The 20483-nt window shown below is 36.5% G+C and overlaps 1 protein-coding gene across 3 annotated transcripts in view; it reads right to left on the bottom strand.

Annotated features, from left to right (window-relative positions):
* The window catches only part of CSDE1 (cold shock domain containing E1), a 35651-nt gene extending 15881 nt beyond the window's left edge, over positions 1 to 19770 (bottom strand). Inside the window, exons 1-7 of one of the 3 annotated variants that reach the window (XM_019956753.2) lie at positions 19619 to 19770; positions 12269 to 12664; positions 5034 to 5180; positions 3187 to 3385; positions 1552 to 1661; positions 1061 to 1153; positions 338 to 435 (exon numbers count right to left, since the gene is read on the bottom strand). In XM_019956753.2, coding sequence (XP_019812312.1) covers positions 338 to 435; positions 1061 to 1153; positions 1552 to 1661; positions 3187 to 3385; positions 5034 to 5171 — 638 coding nt within the window. In that variant the 5' untranslated portion in view covers positions 5172 to 5180; positions 12269 to 12664; positions 19619 to 19770. The remainder of the gene's footprint in view (positions 1 to 337; positions 436 to 1060; positions 1154 to 1551; positions 1662 to 3186; positions 3386 to 5033; positions 5181 to 12268; positions 12665 to 19618) is intronic. The other 2 variants (XM_019956754.2, XM_019956755.2) reach the window with 2 other exon arrangements.
* Between the last annotated feature and the right edge of the window lie 713 nt (positions 19771 to 20483).

The following is a 20483-nucleotide window of genomic DNA, read 5'->3' as shown; positions in this document are numbered from 1 at the left end:
TTTGGCCATTTTGCCCAAATGCTACTTCCTCTACCCAGAATGTTTTTCTCATTTCCCTAGTGACTCCTCATCTCAAAGTGCACCTCAAGCACTGCTGTTTGGTAAGACTTTCACTCATCTCCAGTAGAGATCCTTCAAAGTTCTGATCATGTTTTAATTATCCTATTTCTGACACCCTGCATAGTGCTTATCATAGAACTGATGCTCAGATGTTTAGCTGATGAATACCAATTTAAAAGATCATGACAATTATCCAGATTTACAAGTTAGGTTTTGACTCACTTCAAACTTACTTCCAAAAAGAAAAAATACATTTAAATGGGAGAAAAGAACTTACTGTTTATTGTTATCAATTACAAAGTTTATTTTATCTCCAGTTTCCAGCTGAACATTCCCTTCAACATCTTCAGGGGTGTAAGTCAGATAAAACACTTCCTGTGAATTAACAAGTTATTATTACTATATTGCAGGATGCATGTTCACTGTATAATGTGATTTACTTTGTTAAATACTTCTTAAACTGGCATTTAAAACCAAATCTCTTAAAATTAAATGACTTTTTGACAAGTAAATTAACTTATTCATATAAACACACTTTCCCTCCAAGGTGCTGATGACTTTTGCGAGTCCACAGCTGAGCAGCAATCCAACTTCAAAAAGCTTAAACACGTGGAAGCATTTGCCCAGAGGCTGTAGTTACATTTCAAGAAAACAATTTTTATATAAGGCATTCCAAACAAAAAAGCTGGAGTTAGTGCTTAAAAGGAACCAGAAAAAAGATCCCTTCCCACAACCCCCCCAAAAAGTAAGTAAAAGAAGCATTTTACCTTAATGTTCTAACTAAGGTCACACTTGGGCAAGCTAAGACACTTGGAAGTCCTATGGATTTTTTTTTCTTTTTAAAGTTTTTGATTATGCTGCACTCAAAGCCTCTTTGAAACCAAATTTAAAACTGATTTTTAATCAACTGCAGCTTACGTTTTCTATTTTGAATTTTAAAGTACGCTTATAGATCACATGGTGGATCAGGCAAAGGTTTAAGAAAAATACACAAGTTTACCCCATTACGTTCGTAGCATACACTCCCTGTTGGACTCTGACCCGGGGCAGCTGGAGATTTACTCTCTAAGTTGTGAGGAACAGCGCACACAACCTACCAGTCAAAAAAAAAAAAATTTCCATTGCTAATCATTTCAGGAGCAGCACTGTTCAATATAAACTGAATTTTAATATCCTCTATACTATACATAGGGATGCATTTTAATATGATCCACAGAGGATGTCATGCTGCCAAGTTTCAAACTTACAGTACATCAACTGACTGTAAGTATAGACTTAGGGTTATATGTAAAAACCCAAATGACTCTTGACCAAATTTTTATTTCAGGTCAAGAAATGCCAGTGCTTCTGATACAATTTTAAAATAGTAACTTTTATATACTATAGCTCTCTTGCGTGCAAACTGAGGAGATGGGGTGAATCTTCCTTTTCTAATGTGAAAGATAAGCAAATTCAGGGCCCTAAGAAAATATAAACACCAAAGTCACTAACTTGTCCATTAATTCGTTCTTCAGGGAGGATTTCTTGTTTTATCTTCACCAGTTTAACAGCTATGGGTTTCCCAGTCCGCCGGTCAGATGATACTTCAAATTCAACATCATCTAAAATAAAGAGTGTTATATTTGTTGAACTAATTTTGGTAAAATGGTATCTCATTTTAGAGTTAAACTTAATGCTGCATTTCAGTTTTTTCTCTAAGTGTAGTCCCTGGACCAATGGAAGCAGCAGCAACATCACCTGAAGCACAGCAGACAGGTGAATTCTCAGGGCCCACTCCAGACTTATTCAAAAACAGGCTCTGGGCATCAGGTACAGTTTTAACAAGCCTTGTAGGTAACTTTGATACACACTAATGTTTCAGAACCACTGCTTTAGACGAAGTTAGTAGTATCTCAGTCTTAGTTTTCATGGCACTTACACATACTACAAATACGTAATGATGATGTGATTTGGCAAGCTTCCCCCCACCTTAAAATCCCTCTATACCCTCAGTTACTTCATCTGTAAAATGAGGATTAACCAATATAACACTCTTATACAATATTTGGAATGCCAAATATTCACGTTAACACATTATTGACCAGAGACGTTATCAATACATTTTTAGAAAAAGATAATCAACATCACTGTTCAAAGTCAGTAGATCTTAAAATTTATCACAGGTTCATTACACAAGTTATGACTGTCCCTATCATTCATTTTGCTTTTTGTGCCAACCCTGTGTATATTATAAATGCAAGTTTATCACCGTAAAAATTTTTTAAATGACATTGCAAAATTTTGAGTGAAGAATTTTTTGGTGAATTTTACAGATTCTTTATCTGAGAGACGTATATACTAGTGGCTCAGAAGATAACAGTTCTTCAAAATATAGTTCAGACAATGTGACTATTAGACCAACAAAAACACAAAAATCCTTAGTGACAGATTCTGATACAGAAAGTGAAAATGAAACTCATGATGCTGGAGAAGCCTTTACAGGTGTGTCAGGTGTTAACTACTGCACACAATAATCCACAAAGTGTTAGTGAAATAACAGAATTAATTTCTGGCCAGTCAAGATAAAAATATCAGACACTGGTTTCTGCAAAAATCCTTGGTCAGTAATGAGTTAACTATTGCTCTTTTTTCTCAAAGATATTTTATAACACACACAGAGACCCTGTAACTTCAGTCCTTTAATAAGCCACATTTTTTCTACACATGAAAGTAATTTCTATGATGTCAGCCAAAATGAATTTCCATATAGTTCAATGGTAACATCGGAAGAGTTATTTTTTTCCAGCTACTACCCAAAGTAGGAACAGGCAAAACAATTAAAACTAACAATATAAAAGTTTTATTTTACTGGCTTAAAACCTAATAGCCAAACAATCATTATTATGGGAGTAACAAAGCTACCAAGTATTTACTTAAAAAATATTCAAAGGTATCTTTTACTCAATAACTCTTTCATCCCTCAAAAAGATCACCACCACAAGTAAAATCAGGATTTTGCTGATTTATATAGACAAACTTCAGTAATTGGTACAATGAAAAGGCCAAAACCATAGCACTGTCAGGAATAAGTTGATATGCAAGAAAAATTTGGGATCAGTTTTATAAAAAGGAGAATCGACAAATTACCTCCTACTTTTAAGTCCTGCAGGTTGCCATTATACTGTGAACAGTGGAAGAAAAGTCTAGCTTGCCGTTCTGAACACTGAATAAATCCATAAGAGGTTAGCAGTTTTTCAATAACCCCAGTCTCACGCAGTGCTGCTGAAGTACCATTGGGGTACCCATTATGTCCATTGTTGTGGAGAAGGTTTGGATCAAAGCTCATCTGTTTTAAAAAGAGAAAGAACTCAATACATACAGATCTGTACATTCTCTCTGTAGCATACTATGTCTGATTAACAAATCACCGAACTTTTAATATGAAAAGGCAAAGAAAATTAAGGTAATACAAGTAAAGGGAAGATTATGTTTTTATTACTGAAATGTTAATTTAGCCAATAAAACATTTCAGAGGAAGTAATTCAAATTATTTTGGGGAACCGTCCCAATTTATGGTAGGATTTTCACTTCCCACAAATCAAATTTCTGGAGTTTAAATATTAAGACAAAGCAACCACATAAGTAAAAGCTGCCTTTAATTAAATTACTAAAACATCATCAGGACAAAGGTAACTAATATTCACAAGATGGAAAACCAAACTACCAAGACATATCATTAAGGAATTTATTTATTTTGAAAGAGAAATAGAAACCTTGATGCTATTTGGTAAGCCATGCATCTTGAAGGCAATTACTTAAGTTAGTAAAAAGAATAAAAGAAACCTTCTAAAAAAAAAAAGAAAGAAACCTTCTATGCAATACTTATTTCAAACTAGAAAATGCATGCATGCTCAGGTCTTTTAATGGAAGACGACTGAAAACAGTGATTAGACAAGAGTTTTCTAAGTACTCCAAGACAACAAAAGCTCTTCAATCCTAAAAATAATCAATCACTTCACAGGCACAATTAAAAGAAATCTTTTCATTTGTTTCAGACACTGATGAAATCTCCAAATACTGTCATCTGTTTCTATGATTAGATAAAGCAAAATAAAACACTCTTTAATATAAGAGGGGCTATTTAAATGCAATGTACTGGGACCTATTTAATCATCAGATACTGTCTATCACAGTGTGTAGTCATTTTATTTAAGTGAAGCAGGACACAGGACAAAATCCCTAGGGAAGGTTAGGTCTATCACTGATCTACTATAGCAACATATCCACATCCTTACAACTAGTTTTAGACCTTTTCATTGAAAATTTGACTCATAAGCATTTTTACTTGTCTGATGTTGGGCATTAATAAGAATATTTTTCATTAGGAAAAAGAGACCACTGAAATTATAGAAACATAAACCCAAGTTTCAAGTAGTTAAACACTGTGTGGGACAGCCAAACCATGCAAAACAAAGCCATCACATCTATAGGTGGTTAGTTCCAGTTCTTTCATGGTAGACACTGTTTTGTGCTGGATGTGTTAACTCATTTAATTTTTACAAAAGCCCAGGAGCATGTAATACTGTCCCTATTTTACTAATGATGAAATAGACACTGAGATTAAATGACTTACAAAAGTCAAATGACAGAGGATTCAAAACCACATGCACAATATAGACTCTAAACTAGGGCACGTCAAAGTGAAGTTACCCAGTGATCTGGTTAAAATACAAAATCTGACTCACTGGCAGGGGTTTGAGATTATCTGTTTCTAACAAATTCCCAAGGGGATACCGATGCTTTTGCTTCCTGGACACCCTCTGAGTAGCAAGCCCTAAACTACTAAACTTACCTTTCAAGATTCAAGGTGAAAGAAATGCTTAGGGAAGTTAGAAAGTAAGTTTGCAGGGTATTTCAATCAAACTGAGTGATGCTTCTTAGTCATGCTCTTAACACAAAGAAAAAAAGCTAGGATGACTGCTTCCCTGACTTACAGATCTCTGATACGTGGGGGTCCTCTTTTGTTTTTTAGTCCCAGATGAGGTAGAAGATGAAGATAAAGGTAAAGAAAGTGAAGGAGGGGCTGCAGGAGGGGGATGAGGATCGGATGACACAGTAAAAACGTTCTCCATCTCAAACAGCTGTGATAACATAACACAATGTTTATAACTATCATCAATAAAAATTTAACACATTTGACAGTCAACCTGTGTATCTTTACCTTTACCATTAGGTTACTTCAGCAAAATAGAAATCATTTAACCAGATTTCTATCAACAAAATAAATTATAGCATTAACATTAAAAGGTCAAACCGAAATGCATTTTTAAAGCACTTACTTAATCCCTAATCCACAACATTTATAATTTTTAACATGCCGTAAGGACTCTGGCAGTTGCTACAATGAGACAATTGAGCCCAAAGTCTTCAAAATGTCTCACAACTTCACACAGAATCCAATATTCTCAATCACTTGTCTCCCTAAAGAAGGTTACACACCGGATAATTCAATGGTGTGTAGGAAGAAAGAATCCTAACTAGAATAAATATATTTTGTCAAGAGATAACAATTAGCTTTTTAAATGGTTATTATGTATTTATAGAAAAGGCTTTGCTGAATTGCTTTGTCAGACCATATCACAGATCAAACATAAAGTATTCTGAGGTTGAGTGGAGAGCCTCACCAGAGATTGACAGCGAAGCCCTCCTTTATTTACTTTCAGCATATTAAATTTACACTTCCCTAAGTGCACATACAAATTTAGTTATCTAGTTTAATTAAACTGCCCTCACAAATAGAAAAGGTGTTGAGAAAGATTCCTAGAGAAGAATCTTAGATAGAAGATAATGCTAATAAAGCAAGCAAAGGCAGAGTAGTGGGAGCCAACACTTCTCATTAGTTCTTGTACTTCCACATTATGAAATAAATCACCATTAATGAGATCTGACAAGTCTCAAAAAAACTAAGATCAAGACTGTGATACTTATGCCAGCAATAGTAGTGATAAAACACAAAATCCATACTGTGCCTTAGATATTAATTCATGATAGTATAAAGTTTTTAAATTAAACACTTACAAACTAAGCATCCAGATATGTATTCTGAGTGAGGCTGGAAAGTTTCTGTTAACAGGTAAACTACTTTTATAATACTGCTTATTTTAACTTTGTCCTATTTGTGCCACTGCTTTGTAATGCAAGTATAATCACACAATTTATAAAAATATACACATGTACACTTTCAAATTAATTTGAAAACCACTATTTCACCATGACTTACTTAGATCATGACTTTCAATCTCTGCTTTTCTCATGTTTAGACTATAGTTCTAACCATTCAAGTAAGAATGCAATGATATGATCTGTAATACACAGGCCAGCAAGCTGCAAAAACCACATCTCCACTCCTAGCAATCTAGCTAAACGTAGGAGGTAGTAACTCATTTTTCTCACCCTAAGGGAAAATGAACCCAAATCAGAAGGGATTACAGCTGTCATTCCTTCTAAGACTAAACTGTTCCCCAGGGAGGGCACTGGAATCTAGGCTGTATCACTTGTGTCTCATCGCACTTTTAGATGTGCACATCAAACGGAACTGAAACAGAACGTCTCTTTTCTCCTAGTATCTTAGGTTTTTTTCCTCGACCCTTTATCCAATTTGAGAACTACTTTTTAAAAATGGAAAACCATGTATTTTTCAAGCAACTTTAGATGAGAGAGTATGTTTCCTTAATAAAATTCCTAATTGTACACTTAAATTCTTTTTTAAACCACCACCAACAAAACTTTAAAGAAAACACCATTAGACAAAATGGTAGGTCATTTAAAAAAGAAAAAAGCATATAAAACCAAACAATTACATAAAAAAAGAAATTCAATGGAAAAAGCAGGTAGCTCAGCAACAGATGCTTGTTTATAAAAAAATTAAAGACAAAAAAAAGGAGGTGGTGGTGGGAGGAATGAACCAGTATATAAATGTTATTTGGCTTTTTTTAAAAATAGGTGGAAAATTCTATAGTTGCTCAACTCACAGCATACAAAAAGTATATTTCAGATGAACTGAGTTAAATGCCTTAACAAATATTAAATAAAAATGTGTGTATTTATAAAGATTTTGGAAAGGGGACTTTCTAGATTTAAAGTCAAAAGAAAAAGGTGCAAGGGAAAGGATCGATGTTCGATTATGTAAAAAGTATAAACTTTTATTCTCAAACCTAAAGAGAACAAAAGCACATGTAAATATGTAAGTGCACCATTAAAGAACTTAAGCAAATCAGGTAAGAATTAAACTACTAGAATATAAGCTTCATGAAAACAGGTACTTTTTATTCAAAGCTAAATCTCCAGTGTTACACAGTGTTTAGCACATAGTAAGCACTCATTTGCTGAACTGTGGAAGACAAATAAATTAGTCTTAAAAGATTATTCATTAAAGACAAAATATATAAGCTTCAATTGTGGCAAGCAAATATTTAGATAAAGCAAATTATTCATTTATCAAACTACCAAAGAAAAGATTTAAAAAATATTGAGGAAGTAGGTTAAGAACACGCTAATATTTTTTCATGGTGGTAAACTGGTGTAATCTTTCTGAAATACAATTTAACCACATGTACCAAAACATGGGGGTGTTTTCCTTAATAATTCTACTGCAGGAAACCCATCCTGAGGAAATGTGAACAAGGCTTTATGCAAAATGTGTTCACTAAAATGTTTTAATAACAAATTTCTAGAAACACTCTAAAGTTTAACAATGGGTCAATAAGTCACAGTAATTTATATAACAGCAAAAAATATTTATATGATTTCAACTGGTATTTTAAAAACAAAAAGACCATTAAAATCTACTTTAATACTCACAGACAATAAAATACTTAGAGGGTGTTTTAAGGGCACAGAGGTAAAATTGGTAAATGGGAACAGAATCCAGTACTCCCTTCTCACTCCACCACTCACATTCCTAACCGCTGCTTTATGCACTAAACCATGATGAGCGCCTACAATGTGGCAATGCCGTTCTAGGTTCTACCTGTATAGTAGTGAACACAACAAACAAACATCACCAAGTCCAAGTTTAGACTTTTTCTTCTTGCAACATTTCTTGAATTGTTTCTCCTAACCTAGTCTGCTTGGCTCTCATTAGTTTAGAAAAGGTAGTCCTTTCCCAAGGGGGGAAGGAATCAGATGAATTGGAGACTGCAATGGACACATTTACACTATTGATATTATGTATAAAATAGATAACTAATGAGAACCTACTGGCACAGAAAACTCTACTCAATGTTCTGTGGTGGCCTAAATGCTAAGGAAATCCAAAAGGGGATATTTCTAAATATATAGCTGATTCACTTTGCGATATAACAAATCTAAACATTGTAAAGCAATTATACTCCAATAAAAATTAAAAAAAAAAAACAAAAATAAACCAAGGTCACCTAATCACAGACAACTGGGCTTTAAGCTACAGACAATAATAAAGTCCTCGAGCACTCCTTACCACTTCCAGTTTGCCACTGCCCGACTGAAATCAATAAATGTTCAAATAAACTCTTATCAAAAAAACCCCAATCTATTTCGCTGTACAACGGTTTTAGAAAATTACTGTTTTCTTAATCTAAACATACCTTCCCTTAACTTCCTCTGCTCCTTTCAGTTTTCTGAATGCAACCGTTTTTCAGACTAACTGCTGTGTTCTGGATATGTTCTAAATAGTTATCCATAATACAGACAGCGCTGAGTGATTATGTTTCTTGATTCTGTAGACTAAAAAGTTTCAGTAACTTCATATAACTAAGAAAAAAAAAATCCTCTATATTACTTAATAAATCAGTAAAATCAGGTTTTCTCCTTCTATTTCTTATAACTGATCATTTATTACTAAAGAAAAAACTAACCTAATAGGGTTAGTTACTTCATACAAAAACCCTGGAATGCTTGTACATAAATATACACATAACTATTTATTACTAAATCTTGAAATGGAAGGATGACAGAATCTGGCAGCACATATGTGGAGACCCCTTTGAAAATCAGTCCATTATTCAAAGTCTTTTAATGTTTATTATGCAATCTATATTTCTGCGTACTGATCACTATGCTATCATGAGATACTCTGTCAAATCTTACTGAAAATTTTTTATCTTGTGCTCCTGGACTTTTGATACAAAGAGCAAGCTCGAAAGTTTGTACACCTGACTTTGAAAATCAATCAAGACATGTAAAGTTCCTGGTCATGGGTCTCCGTTAACTACTAGCACACTCCAGCAAGTTACCCTGTCATCTTATTCACTGGGGGCTTTAGTTTTCTTTTAATGTTTCTAGCTTTGCTTTCCTTCTGTCATCTTAAACTGTCTTGATCAAAATACTCACCAAAACAATCCATGTCTATCTTTACATGCCAACCAAACTTCTTATAAACCTTATTCTTTCTTGGTACTTTTTAGGGTCAATCCCACTCTTCAATATTTATTCATTCCTAATTATGTACTACTTTAAACTGTTAAAAAAAAAAACAACAACAAAAAACAAACATCTCTTAAACGTGGTTCTCATATGTAGAGAGTAACCTTATCAAGGGTGTATGGAAGGTGGGATGAATTGGGAGATGGGGACTGACATATATATGCTACTATTTATTGAATATAAAATAGATAACTAATGAGAACCCATTGTATAGCACAGGGAACTCTACTCAATGCTCTGTGGTGATTTAAATGGGGAGGGAATCTGTAACAGAGTGGATATATGTATACGTATGCCTGATTCACTTTGCTGTATAGAAAGAAACTAACGTAACATTGTAAACCAACTATACGCCAATAAAAATTAAAAAAAAAAAAAAAATTCTGTGATCTACTGCATTACCAAATCTGTTTTGTTAGCTGCACTCCTTTTAATTGGAATTCACAACTGTACAATGAGAACATGTTTTAATGTCAATATCCCCACTCATTTATCTGTTTGTAAATATTTACTGTATTAGTATTTAGCCTATGTATCGTGAACTAAACTGCTTACTAGAGAAAAAAGAATACAAAGATTAGGTTAAACAAAAAGCACTTCTACTTTAAATCCATTTTCACAATTCATGTCAAGGCAATCAAAGCTCTAGCATCTTGTCTTTTACCCTTATGAATAAAGATAAAAGCTGCGCAATTTCAATCTCCATTATTTTATCTAACTCAGCACAATTGGTAGGAGTCTGAAATTATTTTTAAAAAGTCAGACGAGGAGGGAGAAAGAAACAAATAGAAAAAGCAAGTGGTGAAACAGCCTTAAAACTAAGTAACTAAATGTCTGTTTATGGGTAATTTAAATAAATTGGTATTACTGGTAGTTCTAAATTAAGAAATAATGCTGGTTCATAGTTAAGGTGATTACCACAATTAAGCTTTCAACCTTTAAATAAATTGTAGGTATGGGTCCAGGTGCTTTTTGAAACAGTAATGAAGCTTTTTTAAGACAACAATCTAAGAATGATCTGTTTTCATTCCCCATCTGATTTGATCAATGCATGCATGCTCTGTCACTCAGTCGGGTTCGACTCTGCCACCGACGGACTGTATCCCACCAGGCTCCTCTATCCATGGGATTTCCCAGGCAAGAATACCGGGAATGGGTAGCCATTTTCTCCTGCAGGTAATCTTCCAGACCCAGAGATCAAATCCTCGCCTCCTGCATTGCGGGCAGGCTGTCTGTCACTGAGCTGCCAGAGAAGCACGCATTTTACAAAAGGATTACTACCAAGTGCTCCCCGAAATTATCTTCCTTGGCATTCCTTCCTGGCTACCTCTATTTCTTTAAACACTCTTCTCTTTCGCATTTCTTCCTGAATTACCTATAAAGTGATGACTCCTTTCTGAATTCCAAGTCTTTATTTCTGATTTCAGAAAATCTAGAAACTAAAGATTTAAAAGGAACAACTGCCCTTCACAATCCTACCTCCCCCAAACAACCACTGTTGAGCATTCCATATTACAGTATTTTCTCAACTTTAGATTACTATCTTACAAACAAAATAGATTTCCACAAGTCCCCACTTGAACTTCTCTATTTCAATGAACAAAGGTTTCTAACTTGGACAACTGGATAGACTAAATTAATTCCCTCCAGCCTCATTTTCACATTCAACTGGTCACCAGTACTATTACTTCTACCATTAAAACAAGCAGTGTCTACCTTTTTCTCAGCCTTTACCCTAGCTTTTATCTTCCCTCCACTCTGTCCACTGTTTGTAACACACCTTCCCATTGTCAACTTATCCCTTAAAAGCAGTACCGTTCGTCTTTTAAAGATACACTTGTGAATATATAACTTTAAAATCTGAATTAATAAACTATTTTAGGTTTGAACTACAAAATCCACTAAGTCCTTGCTTATAAACAGCTGATATCTTTCCTGAAGAATAAAGTCAAATATAGTGGGCCCTTTAGAACCGTCCAGCAAGCATCCCTTTCCAGTTACTCTTTCTGTCCCATAAACCTGTATTCTCTACTCTGTTAATAACAGACTACTCAATATACATCATGGGCTTTCAGATTTCCCTAGATCAGTTCATTCAGTTATCTCTAGTGAAGTCGCGCAGTCGTGTCCAACTCTTTGCGACCCTGTGGACTGTAGTATACCAGGCTCTTCCGTCCATGAGATTCTCCAGGCAAGAATATTGGAGTTGGTTACCATTTCCTTCTCCAGGGAATCTTCCCAACCCAGGGACTGAACCCGGGTCTCCTGCATTGGGGGCAGACGCTTTAACCTCTGAGCCACCAGGGAAGCCGGCTGAAGTTATCTCTAGATCTCTACCAAAGACCCTTCTCTCTCTTAACAAAGTACTACTCACCTTCAAACGTCCCTTTTCCTGCACATTTTCTTTACCCAAGATTACCGCAAACAAGACTGCAAAGGGCTTTCCTTTCTGAAGCCCTAATTTCTAAATAGTACCAATGGAGTTTTCTATGAGACCAAGAAATCAAGAGATCTGCATATATGAATAAATATCATCTTGGGTGAAAAAATCCCAGTTCTGGCCATAAATATTGTCCTCATCTAAGAAAAGACAATTAAGTTAAATAAAATAAACTAGCGTTGATATTTTCAGACGAAGAGTTGAAAAATATAAACTGTTTTCAGAATACTTTTAGAAGCGAGTAGATTAAGATTTTATACTTAACCAAATAATTAGGAAATCCAGAATTATAAACTAACTCTTGCCAACAGGAAACGATAAACCTACCTCGCAGTGATAATCAAATATTGCACTTTCAGTAGTATTTGCTGATTCTTCTTTTTCAGCAGACGTTTCAAAGAATGAAAGTTGCTAGTATTAAAAAAAAAAAAAAAAAGAGCGAGAGAAAACGATCTATCAAGCTAATAAAGAATACAACTGCTGCTGCACCGGGCAATCTCACAGTACAGCACTGAAGAAAACAAAGACTACTAGCAGCGTTGGGAAGTGCTCTTTCAAAGCTGTTGAGTAGGCACAAACTTCTTGTTTCAGATCAAGTGTTGTGTCTTCAACTTAAGTGTACTCTTCTTTGGTCTTGTTGGTTGTTTCGAGGTTTGTTCCTTGCCTGATCTGAACTTGAAGCAGCAGTTTCAGGTGGTAAAGTCTGTTCTGTTACACTTCATACTAGAGATAAGAAATTAAGACATTAAGTAAATAATCAGGGATAGAAGGTAGGTAGAGGGAAAAGCTCATCTCATTAACTTAGAATCAAGCAATGCAGAAAACTTGGAAGCATACACATTCATCACTTAGGCAATCTCTCAAGTGTTAATGGATACCTTTTGTGGTATTGTACACTCAAACTCTGAAATTATTTCACATTCCTTATTGATATGCCTTCCCCACAAATAAATTCAGTTATATAATGTTCTACTTAATGTAGCGTTTTATAACTACCTAGCACTGTGTTATGAACTGTGGAAAATATGAACGAATTTCCTGTCGTCAGAGAATTTATACTCATTGAAAAAGTCACACATGAGAAAAAAATTAATTATAGAACAAAATATCAAAAATTAATTTGCTCAACTAATATATGGATATCTACTACTGACATACTATTTGAGAAATACTACTTATGGTTTATTCATCACTATCTGGGCATTAAAGCTACATGGTCAGAGGCTTTTAAAGAGGTGGCATTATTTCAGTTTAATTAGGAGAAATAGGCAGATTTTTGAGAAAAAGAAAACAGTTGAGTATTCTAGGCATAAACTGTAACATAAACCAAACTAGAATACACAATTAAATCATAAGTCCCTTGAGAGCAGAGACCATGTATTTGATTTTCTATACCTGACATCAAGGGAGCTTTATTTGTGAATGACTGTTACAACAAGTGTGGTGTGTTGTTGCAGAGGAATCAATAGACTAGCCTGGTTAGAACAGAGTGCTGGGTTAAAGTGAAATGAGATATATGGTTTGACAGATGTACCAGAGCCAGATTATGAAGCATTTCAACTTGATATATAACAAGAAACAGAGAGCGTTAATCCTTGATGAAACGATATGAAGTCCTGAAATCCTATGAGATGACTTCATGAAGGAAACAGACATCTCATTTGAGTTGTTGCCATAAGCAGGTAAGAAATGTCTTGAGAAGAGAAACAATTGAGAAGAAAACAAAAGAGAAATGAAATGTCTATTTCACCACAAAATTGTGCTTTTATTAGCTGTACAAAAACGATTATTTTGCAGTGCCTCAAATGTTAGCTAAAATGGTGCTGTTAACCAAAATGACATACGGGGAAAACTAGAGGAGGATTTGGTTTTAGATATGCGGAGAAATGGACAGTATATTTGAAGAACATCAGAAATCAGAATGACTACAAGGTGAGGTCAGAGCTGGTGAAACACCTTAGAGGAGGAGAGCTCAATACTAATCACCAGTAAATGCTACAAACAAAGTTATTTAATCTCCCTGAATTTCAGTTTCTACAATGCAAAATGAAAACTCAGTAGCAGCTGATCTACTGCCATTGGGTAAATATTCCATGACTTTATACTGTAACTTCAAATATCAAATGTTACATTTGTTCAATCTTTCAGTTTTATTTGGATCATTCACCTATTACCCAGACTAGACGCTTCTTTGAACAATGGTTCTCCAATCACTGGGAAGACTATGTCCAGTCCCCAAGCAGTAACCTGAATGGCCTGACTCAGGGCCACTTCTGTAACGACCCTCCGTCTCCATCTACACATCCAATTGTGCAAGTCTTATCAATATTTCAAGGTATCTTTTATATTCATCTTTTGTTCTAAATGACCTATTTGTCCAGTCAGACAACACATTTGCTAAACTTCAGTATCAACTCTTCCCACATTCTGTCACATAACACTACCAGACTGACTTAGCTAAAATTCCAATTTCATCTCACTCATCTCCTTATCCAAAATCCTCAGTGATTTTCCCAGCACTCTAAATGGGAATTTCTTAATCCTGACTGCAAATCCAACCCACTCGGACAACTTGGGGCAGGGGGTGCACGGGGAATCAAAGCCTGGATCCCAACATGAGATTCAAATTTAACTGGGTTTAGGTCCTAGGCACTGGGATATTTTCCTCTTCCACCCATTTCCCCAAGGTGTTTCTGACTTCCAGCCAGCATTGAACCACCATCACTCAAGGTGTGTTTTGTTCTACTTTACATCTTTCTTCTGCTCTCCAATTCTTCTAGATTGGTACATTTTCCTTCCTAATTCTTAAAACATAACTCTTGGGAGATTTCTTTATGCATATGGGTCTCGCCACAAAGTATATATTTTGTCATCTTAAATGTTACCAAAAAAAAAAAAGAAATCCTTTCTTGACCATTCTAGCACAGATTACCTAATTCCCACTAAAGGGGGCATTAACTCCCACTGATGGCATCATTCTTTTTTGGTACCAAATTTTCTGCACTTGGTTTACAGGTTTATGTATCGTGTTCCTTTAATACGCTTCAAATTTCTGAGAGACAAACTCAAGTTTATTTCTTTATCACAGGCCACTTTAGTACCTTACTAGGTACTAAACTTACCACAGCAGAAACTAATATAGCAAAAAGACAATGATAGATAATAAGCAAAAGACAATTCAAGTTGGTATACAGTTCTACCAACTGTAAAAAATTTTGTTTTTACTGAACTAGATAGTCTTAATTATCCAACCAAGAAGTTTTGAAGTGTCTTTGAAAAAAGACACCCACCTGGAATTGAAATAAACTGGCTATTCACTCATGCCAAGATTATTAGATTCATGGGTGGTACTGACGAATAATTTTGCTTTAATCCTAAGTGTACCCCCTACAGCATCCCCCGTACCCCGCTGTCCCCAGACACTTGATATACAGAGCACTAATTTAAAAAAACTAGGGGACTTCCCTGGTGGTTGGTCCAATGGTTAAGACTCTGTGCTTCCACTGCATCGGGCATGGGTTTGGTTCCCGCTCGGGGAACTAAGATCCCATATACTGCAGTGTGGCCAAAAAACCCACAAAATCTAAGGAGCAATTTAAATGTGAATCTGAGAGTCTTCCTGACCACTAGGTAATTAACTTCTTTCCCTTTGCTCTGTATGGGAACACTATCACCACTAATTATCAACAACTATGCCTTGCTGTTTTAGCAATTAACGCCAATTCTTTTACTTGAACTGAAAATCCAAAGAGTCATGCCCTATTTCACCTTCCTTAAAATTATCATCACCTGTCTTACTGTCTCCTCTAGTTGGCTGCTTTATCTCAAAGAGCTAGCTGAAGCCAGGCACATAGTAGGTACCAAAATAATACATATGTTGAACCAGTACATTTTTACAGCATTACTTCATCTAAAGTGCTATCATATAACCTAGTTTATCATTTTGACAAATTATACTCAAAGTCTGTACAGCATTCACTTGGGAAGAATGTTAAAGAAATGATAAACCAGTCTTTAAGTCTCTCCACCTAATCCACTCTGTTTAAATTACTTTCATTGAAAACAACAGCAAAGACCCAAATAGACAGCATGGAACTGAAAAGGTTCTCTGTTGATTTATGACCAATACTCATTCCTGCCTTAACTCCGAAGTTCATAATTCTTTTTTTTCCCCTCAGTTCATATTTCCTGATGCAGTAACTCAAGACAAGTTTAATTTTATATAAAATAAGTTTTCAGTTTCACTTTGGGATCTAAGGAAAGTGATAAAAATTTAGATAATTAACCACCTCAAAACAATTTAAGTCATCACCATGTTGAGTGGAAATAAAAGAATATCAAATTGCTGCAACTATCTTTTTGTATATATAGGTTCACTGTAGTAAAAACAATTGTGATTACTAGACACTTAAAATTATACCCTCCCATCACTTAACTTCTTTTATAGACACTAATACTTTGAAATAGGACAAACAGCAGTGTGGAAAGAAGCTGAAGAAATCCTCCAGACACAAAAATCAGAACAGTGCAGAGCAGCACTGTCCAACAGAAATATTGTACAAGTCACATATGGAACTTAAAATATCCTAATAATCATATTAATGCTGAAAGAAACCAGTGAAATTCATTTTAATTAAGTGTCTTATTTAGCCAAATCCAAATGTCATCACTTCCCACAGGCAATCGACATATTTTTAATATCCCTTGAAATCGAATGTTTGTTTTATATTTCAGCACATTTCAATTCAGAACTGTACACAGTTCAAGGGCACGAAGGCCACACAAAGCTAGTGGCTACCACAGTGGCCGGAGCAGGTACAGACTAATTACGGGAAAAGGCATTGCCATGCCCAATAAAGCAAAAGCAAATGTAAGGCCGTTGGGCAAAGATCTTTGCTGATAAAAAGCAGCAGTACCTAGCAAACTTGCCCATAGAAAGAGTTTGCAATTGGCAGTTTACACTTACTATCAATACATCCAAGAAGCAGAAGTCCAAACAACTAACTTGTTATATACCAGCTGCAACCGCAAACCAATGGATAGTCCACAGGTTCAATGTGAATAAATTGCTGAATTTATTTTCAACTATAATGTTTTACCTCAATATTAAAGGGCATATAATGCTCCCCAAATAATCTTTCAATGCACCGTACTCAGTTTAATACCTCTAAAAAAATGTATCACAAGAGAAACATCTAAGTAAATGGGAAAAAAGTTTTGAATTATTCAGTTTTTTTAACTAGACACTCATACATGCAAGTGGAAAACACTCCAATACAAGACAAAGAAATTTTTAAAAATCGTAATTTGGCAGAAATTATTTAACAGCAAGAAATGATGGGATTCAAGAAAACAAGTTACTCCCAACACAGCAACGTCACCACTGAAGACACTCCTGCTATTAAGTCTTAAAGAATAGTTATAATTCTTCTAGTTATAATTCTCTATTATGAAAAATCCTACAAGTTAGAGCTCTCCATAAGACAGTCTGTGTTAAAGATCTCAAAGTAGTTCCCACTTTGTTTTTTGAGAAGATGATAAATCAACACCTTGTATTTTACAGGATCAAGATTTTAATTTTGTAATACAGTCCTTAAATTCAACTCCTTAGAAATCTGCCCACACCGCATTTCCATTTTTAAACTACCTTGTTAAAAGTATGGTCCTCACAACAATGTGAATGAACTTAATGCTAATGAACTGTACACTTGAAAAAAAGGTTAAAAAGGTAAATTCCATTCTGTATTTTACAATTTGAAAGAAAAAAATAATCTTAAAAATGTTGGCCCTACATCGTGTGTCTTTAAGTGGAGAGAAGGGAAAACAGGAATAAGATAAAGCAGGACAAGTCAGTTTTCACATTCTCATTTTTTATTTGGTAGGAATTTACCAGAATTTTCAACCAAACTCTAAAGGTCATACCTGTTAAGTCAGAACTTATTTACAAAAAAGGAAAACCTATCTTCTGCGCCTCAAATACTTTACTTTTCAACTCAGCTGCTATAAATACTCATCTCGATGGTAAGCATCCAGAGCAGCTGCAAAATCACTCAAACCACTACCATCTCTTTTATTTCGGGCCTATGGCTACAAGGCAAAAAAAAAAAAAAAAAAACAAGGTTGAAAATTTTTCAAGATTTTATGACTCGTCTACGCCTGTTCAAGTATATAAACCCCCTCCTGACCCACACCATGAATACCCAATATTGGTTAGTACCAAAATGACACCAAGGCATTACACTGGCCCTCAATGTAGTATTGAAAATGCTCGCCTTCTAGAAACTCAAATTGAAAATTACTCAGCGTTTTTTAACAGTAACTTAATATTTGCGCCAATAATTTGATCACTACATTTTACAGATTAATAGCTCTAGTCAATAGCTGGCAGTTCACACCATCCTGATAAAAAGCTTAATCACAGGAAATATTCCAAGATTTAACTATCACAGGCGTCCTCTCCTGCTTTATTATCCTGCCTACCAACTGTTTAAGAGGATCACATTGTTTCGCTCATTTTAGGTGCAAAACAAGGAAATTACCTCGGACAACGTTCAGCCTTTTCTATTTGCGGAATGAAGGCTGTTTTATTAGAATGTTCCCTCCCTTACTTGTAAGTTAAGCAAGGGAGGAGCTATCCGGGTGTTTCCAAAGGAAAACCTTAAAGCACAAAGAACCGTGGCACTAAGATTTCCTACTTAGGATAGAATGGTAAGAACCTCAAAGTGTCTGCGACTAGAGCTCCAAAAAAACTACACAGAATGACCAAGTCAAGCCTTTCATTGCACAACATGGGCCAGGCTCTTACACTGCAAGAACCCGAGAAGGTGGTAAGAAGAACGCCACCGAGCTCTTAAAAGAGTTTGTTTTAACCCTAGAATTAGACGGGTGAGAGCCCTGTGCCTAAGTTCAGTGGCCGGTTCTCTTTCTCAAGAAGCTAAAGGAGAGGGTTAGACGGGGAAGCTGGGGTTCAGACCCAAGATAAAACAGCTCCGGGTGAATGGCAATAAAGATGACACTTCGGCTGGGCTACCGTGCCAGAAGTGGCCGAAGAAAGGAGGTGTCTCTAAGCAACTTAGATGGAGCGGGGTCTCAGTTCATACACAAAGGAAGGGCCACTGCCGCACTGCGCTCTGGTACTAGTAGGCAGTTCCGCAAGCAGGTGATGGCTAAAAAACTAGTGTCCAGAGTCAGAGTAGGCCGCTCTCCTCCGCCTCCGGCTCTTCCAGTCTCACACAAAGGACCGCGCCACCACCCCCTCGCCCCGCCCGCCGGGACTTGTAGTTCTCGTTTCTCCCACCAAGCGGCTGAGGGGGAAACAGCCAGACTACAACTCCCAACAGCCTCCGCGCCCGAGCCCCGCACCCCTGCCTCCATCTTGGCTGCGGTCGGAGCCTCCATTTTCGCTCCCTCCCCCCACTTTAGTCACCAGCACCACCACGCGCTGCCTCCTGGCCTCCAATCTTCACTTCGGCTCTGCAGCCTGATGTGAGGCCTAGACAGTTGAACGAGGGACGGGTGGAAAAGCCCGGGGTGGGGATTCAGGGCGAGGTGTTATCTACCCGGAGCTCTAGGAGTGCCCACCCTGACTCAGAGGTCTCACCCGTTTGTCTTGATTTTTTCATCCGCCCTTAACTTGGCTTCCTGCTACCCCCATTTGGACCCTGAGGTCGTACTCACCCCAACAGCTCAGCGCCCCCTCTCCAGCGCCGCCATAAGCAGCACGGCCCGGTACGTAGGAATAAATCTCGCTTCTCTCGCGAGACTTGCAGGCTCCGAGCGCGTGCACAGGAAGGGGAGGGGGAGTGTATCCTTAGTACGCCTGCGCACGAGGGCTGAATGACGCCAGCCAGTGTGCTGTGCTTAACCACAACGGAGGTGGTGTCTAAATTCCCCTAGATCCCCTCCCCCTTGAGCTGCGGAAATCAATCTCTGTTTACTGACTCCACTGGGACGCACGGGGCGGGGTGTCGGTTGACTTTCAGTGTCTCTGATCTTAGCAAACTTGAATATGCTTTAGGCTTCGAGACCAGGGTGAACCTCCAGGGAGAATAATTTGGAGGACGTATCAGAAATGTCATATAAAGGATTTCTATTTCCTCAGCGATAATCCAGAAGTTCCCAAACCGCAGTTTCATTTTTTTCACATTGGAGGCTTTCTTGTCTGCTACATTAGACTGGAATTTTATTTAGTATAGAGTTAGATTTTTAGCAAGCTAATTTGAACGCCCTAAGTGAGAACTTTATCTCCCATAAACTATGTTGCTTGCAACAGACAGTGAGTGAGCGAGGTATCATGGCTATTAAACTCCTTCAACTGACCTTTCTAGTTACTGGAAGGTGTTCATAGTGTGATCCAAGGTGCTAAATCGGTAACCAAAAGGTTGAAATCAGGGTAAATGGGTGATTTATCTCATAAGGAGAGAGGGTAGGAGGGAAATGTTAATTCTGGCCACAGAAAAGTTTAATGAATTATACCTTGCCAAAGATCAGGCAGTCCTTTTTGGTGAGAGGAATGCTTTTCTGTGGCTCTCTCACTTGAGAA

This window comes from Bos indicus, chromosome 3 (genome assembly GCF_029378745.1).
Source record: "Bos indicus isolate NIAB-ARS_2022 breed Sahiwal x Tharparkar chromosome 3, NIAB-ARS_B.indTharparkar_mat_pri_1.0, whole genome shotgun sequence".
NCBI classification, from domain to species: Eukaryota; Metazoa; Chordata; class Mammalia; order Artiodactyla; family Bovidae; genus Bos; species Bos indicus.
This window is presented reverse-complemented; position numbering and strand designations above follow the sequence as displayed.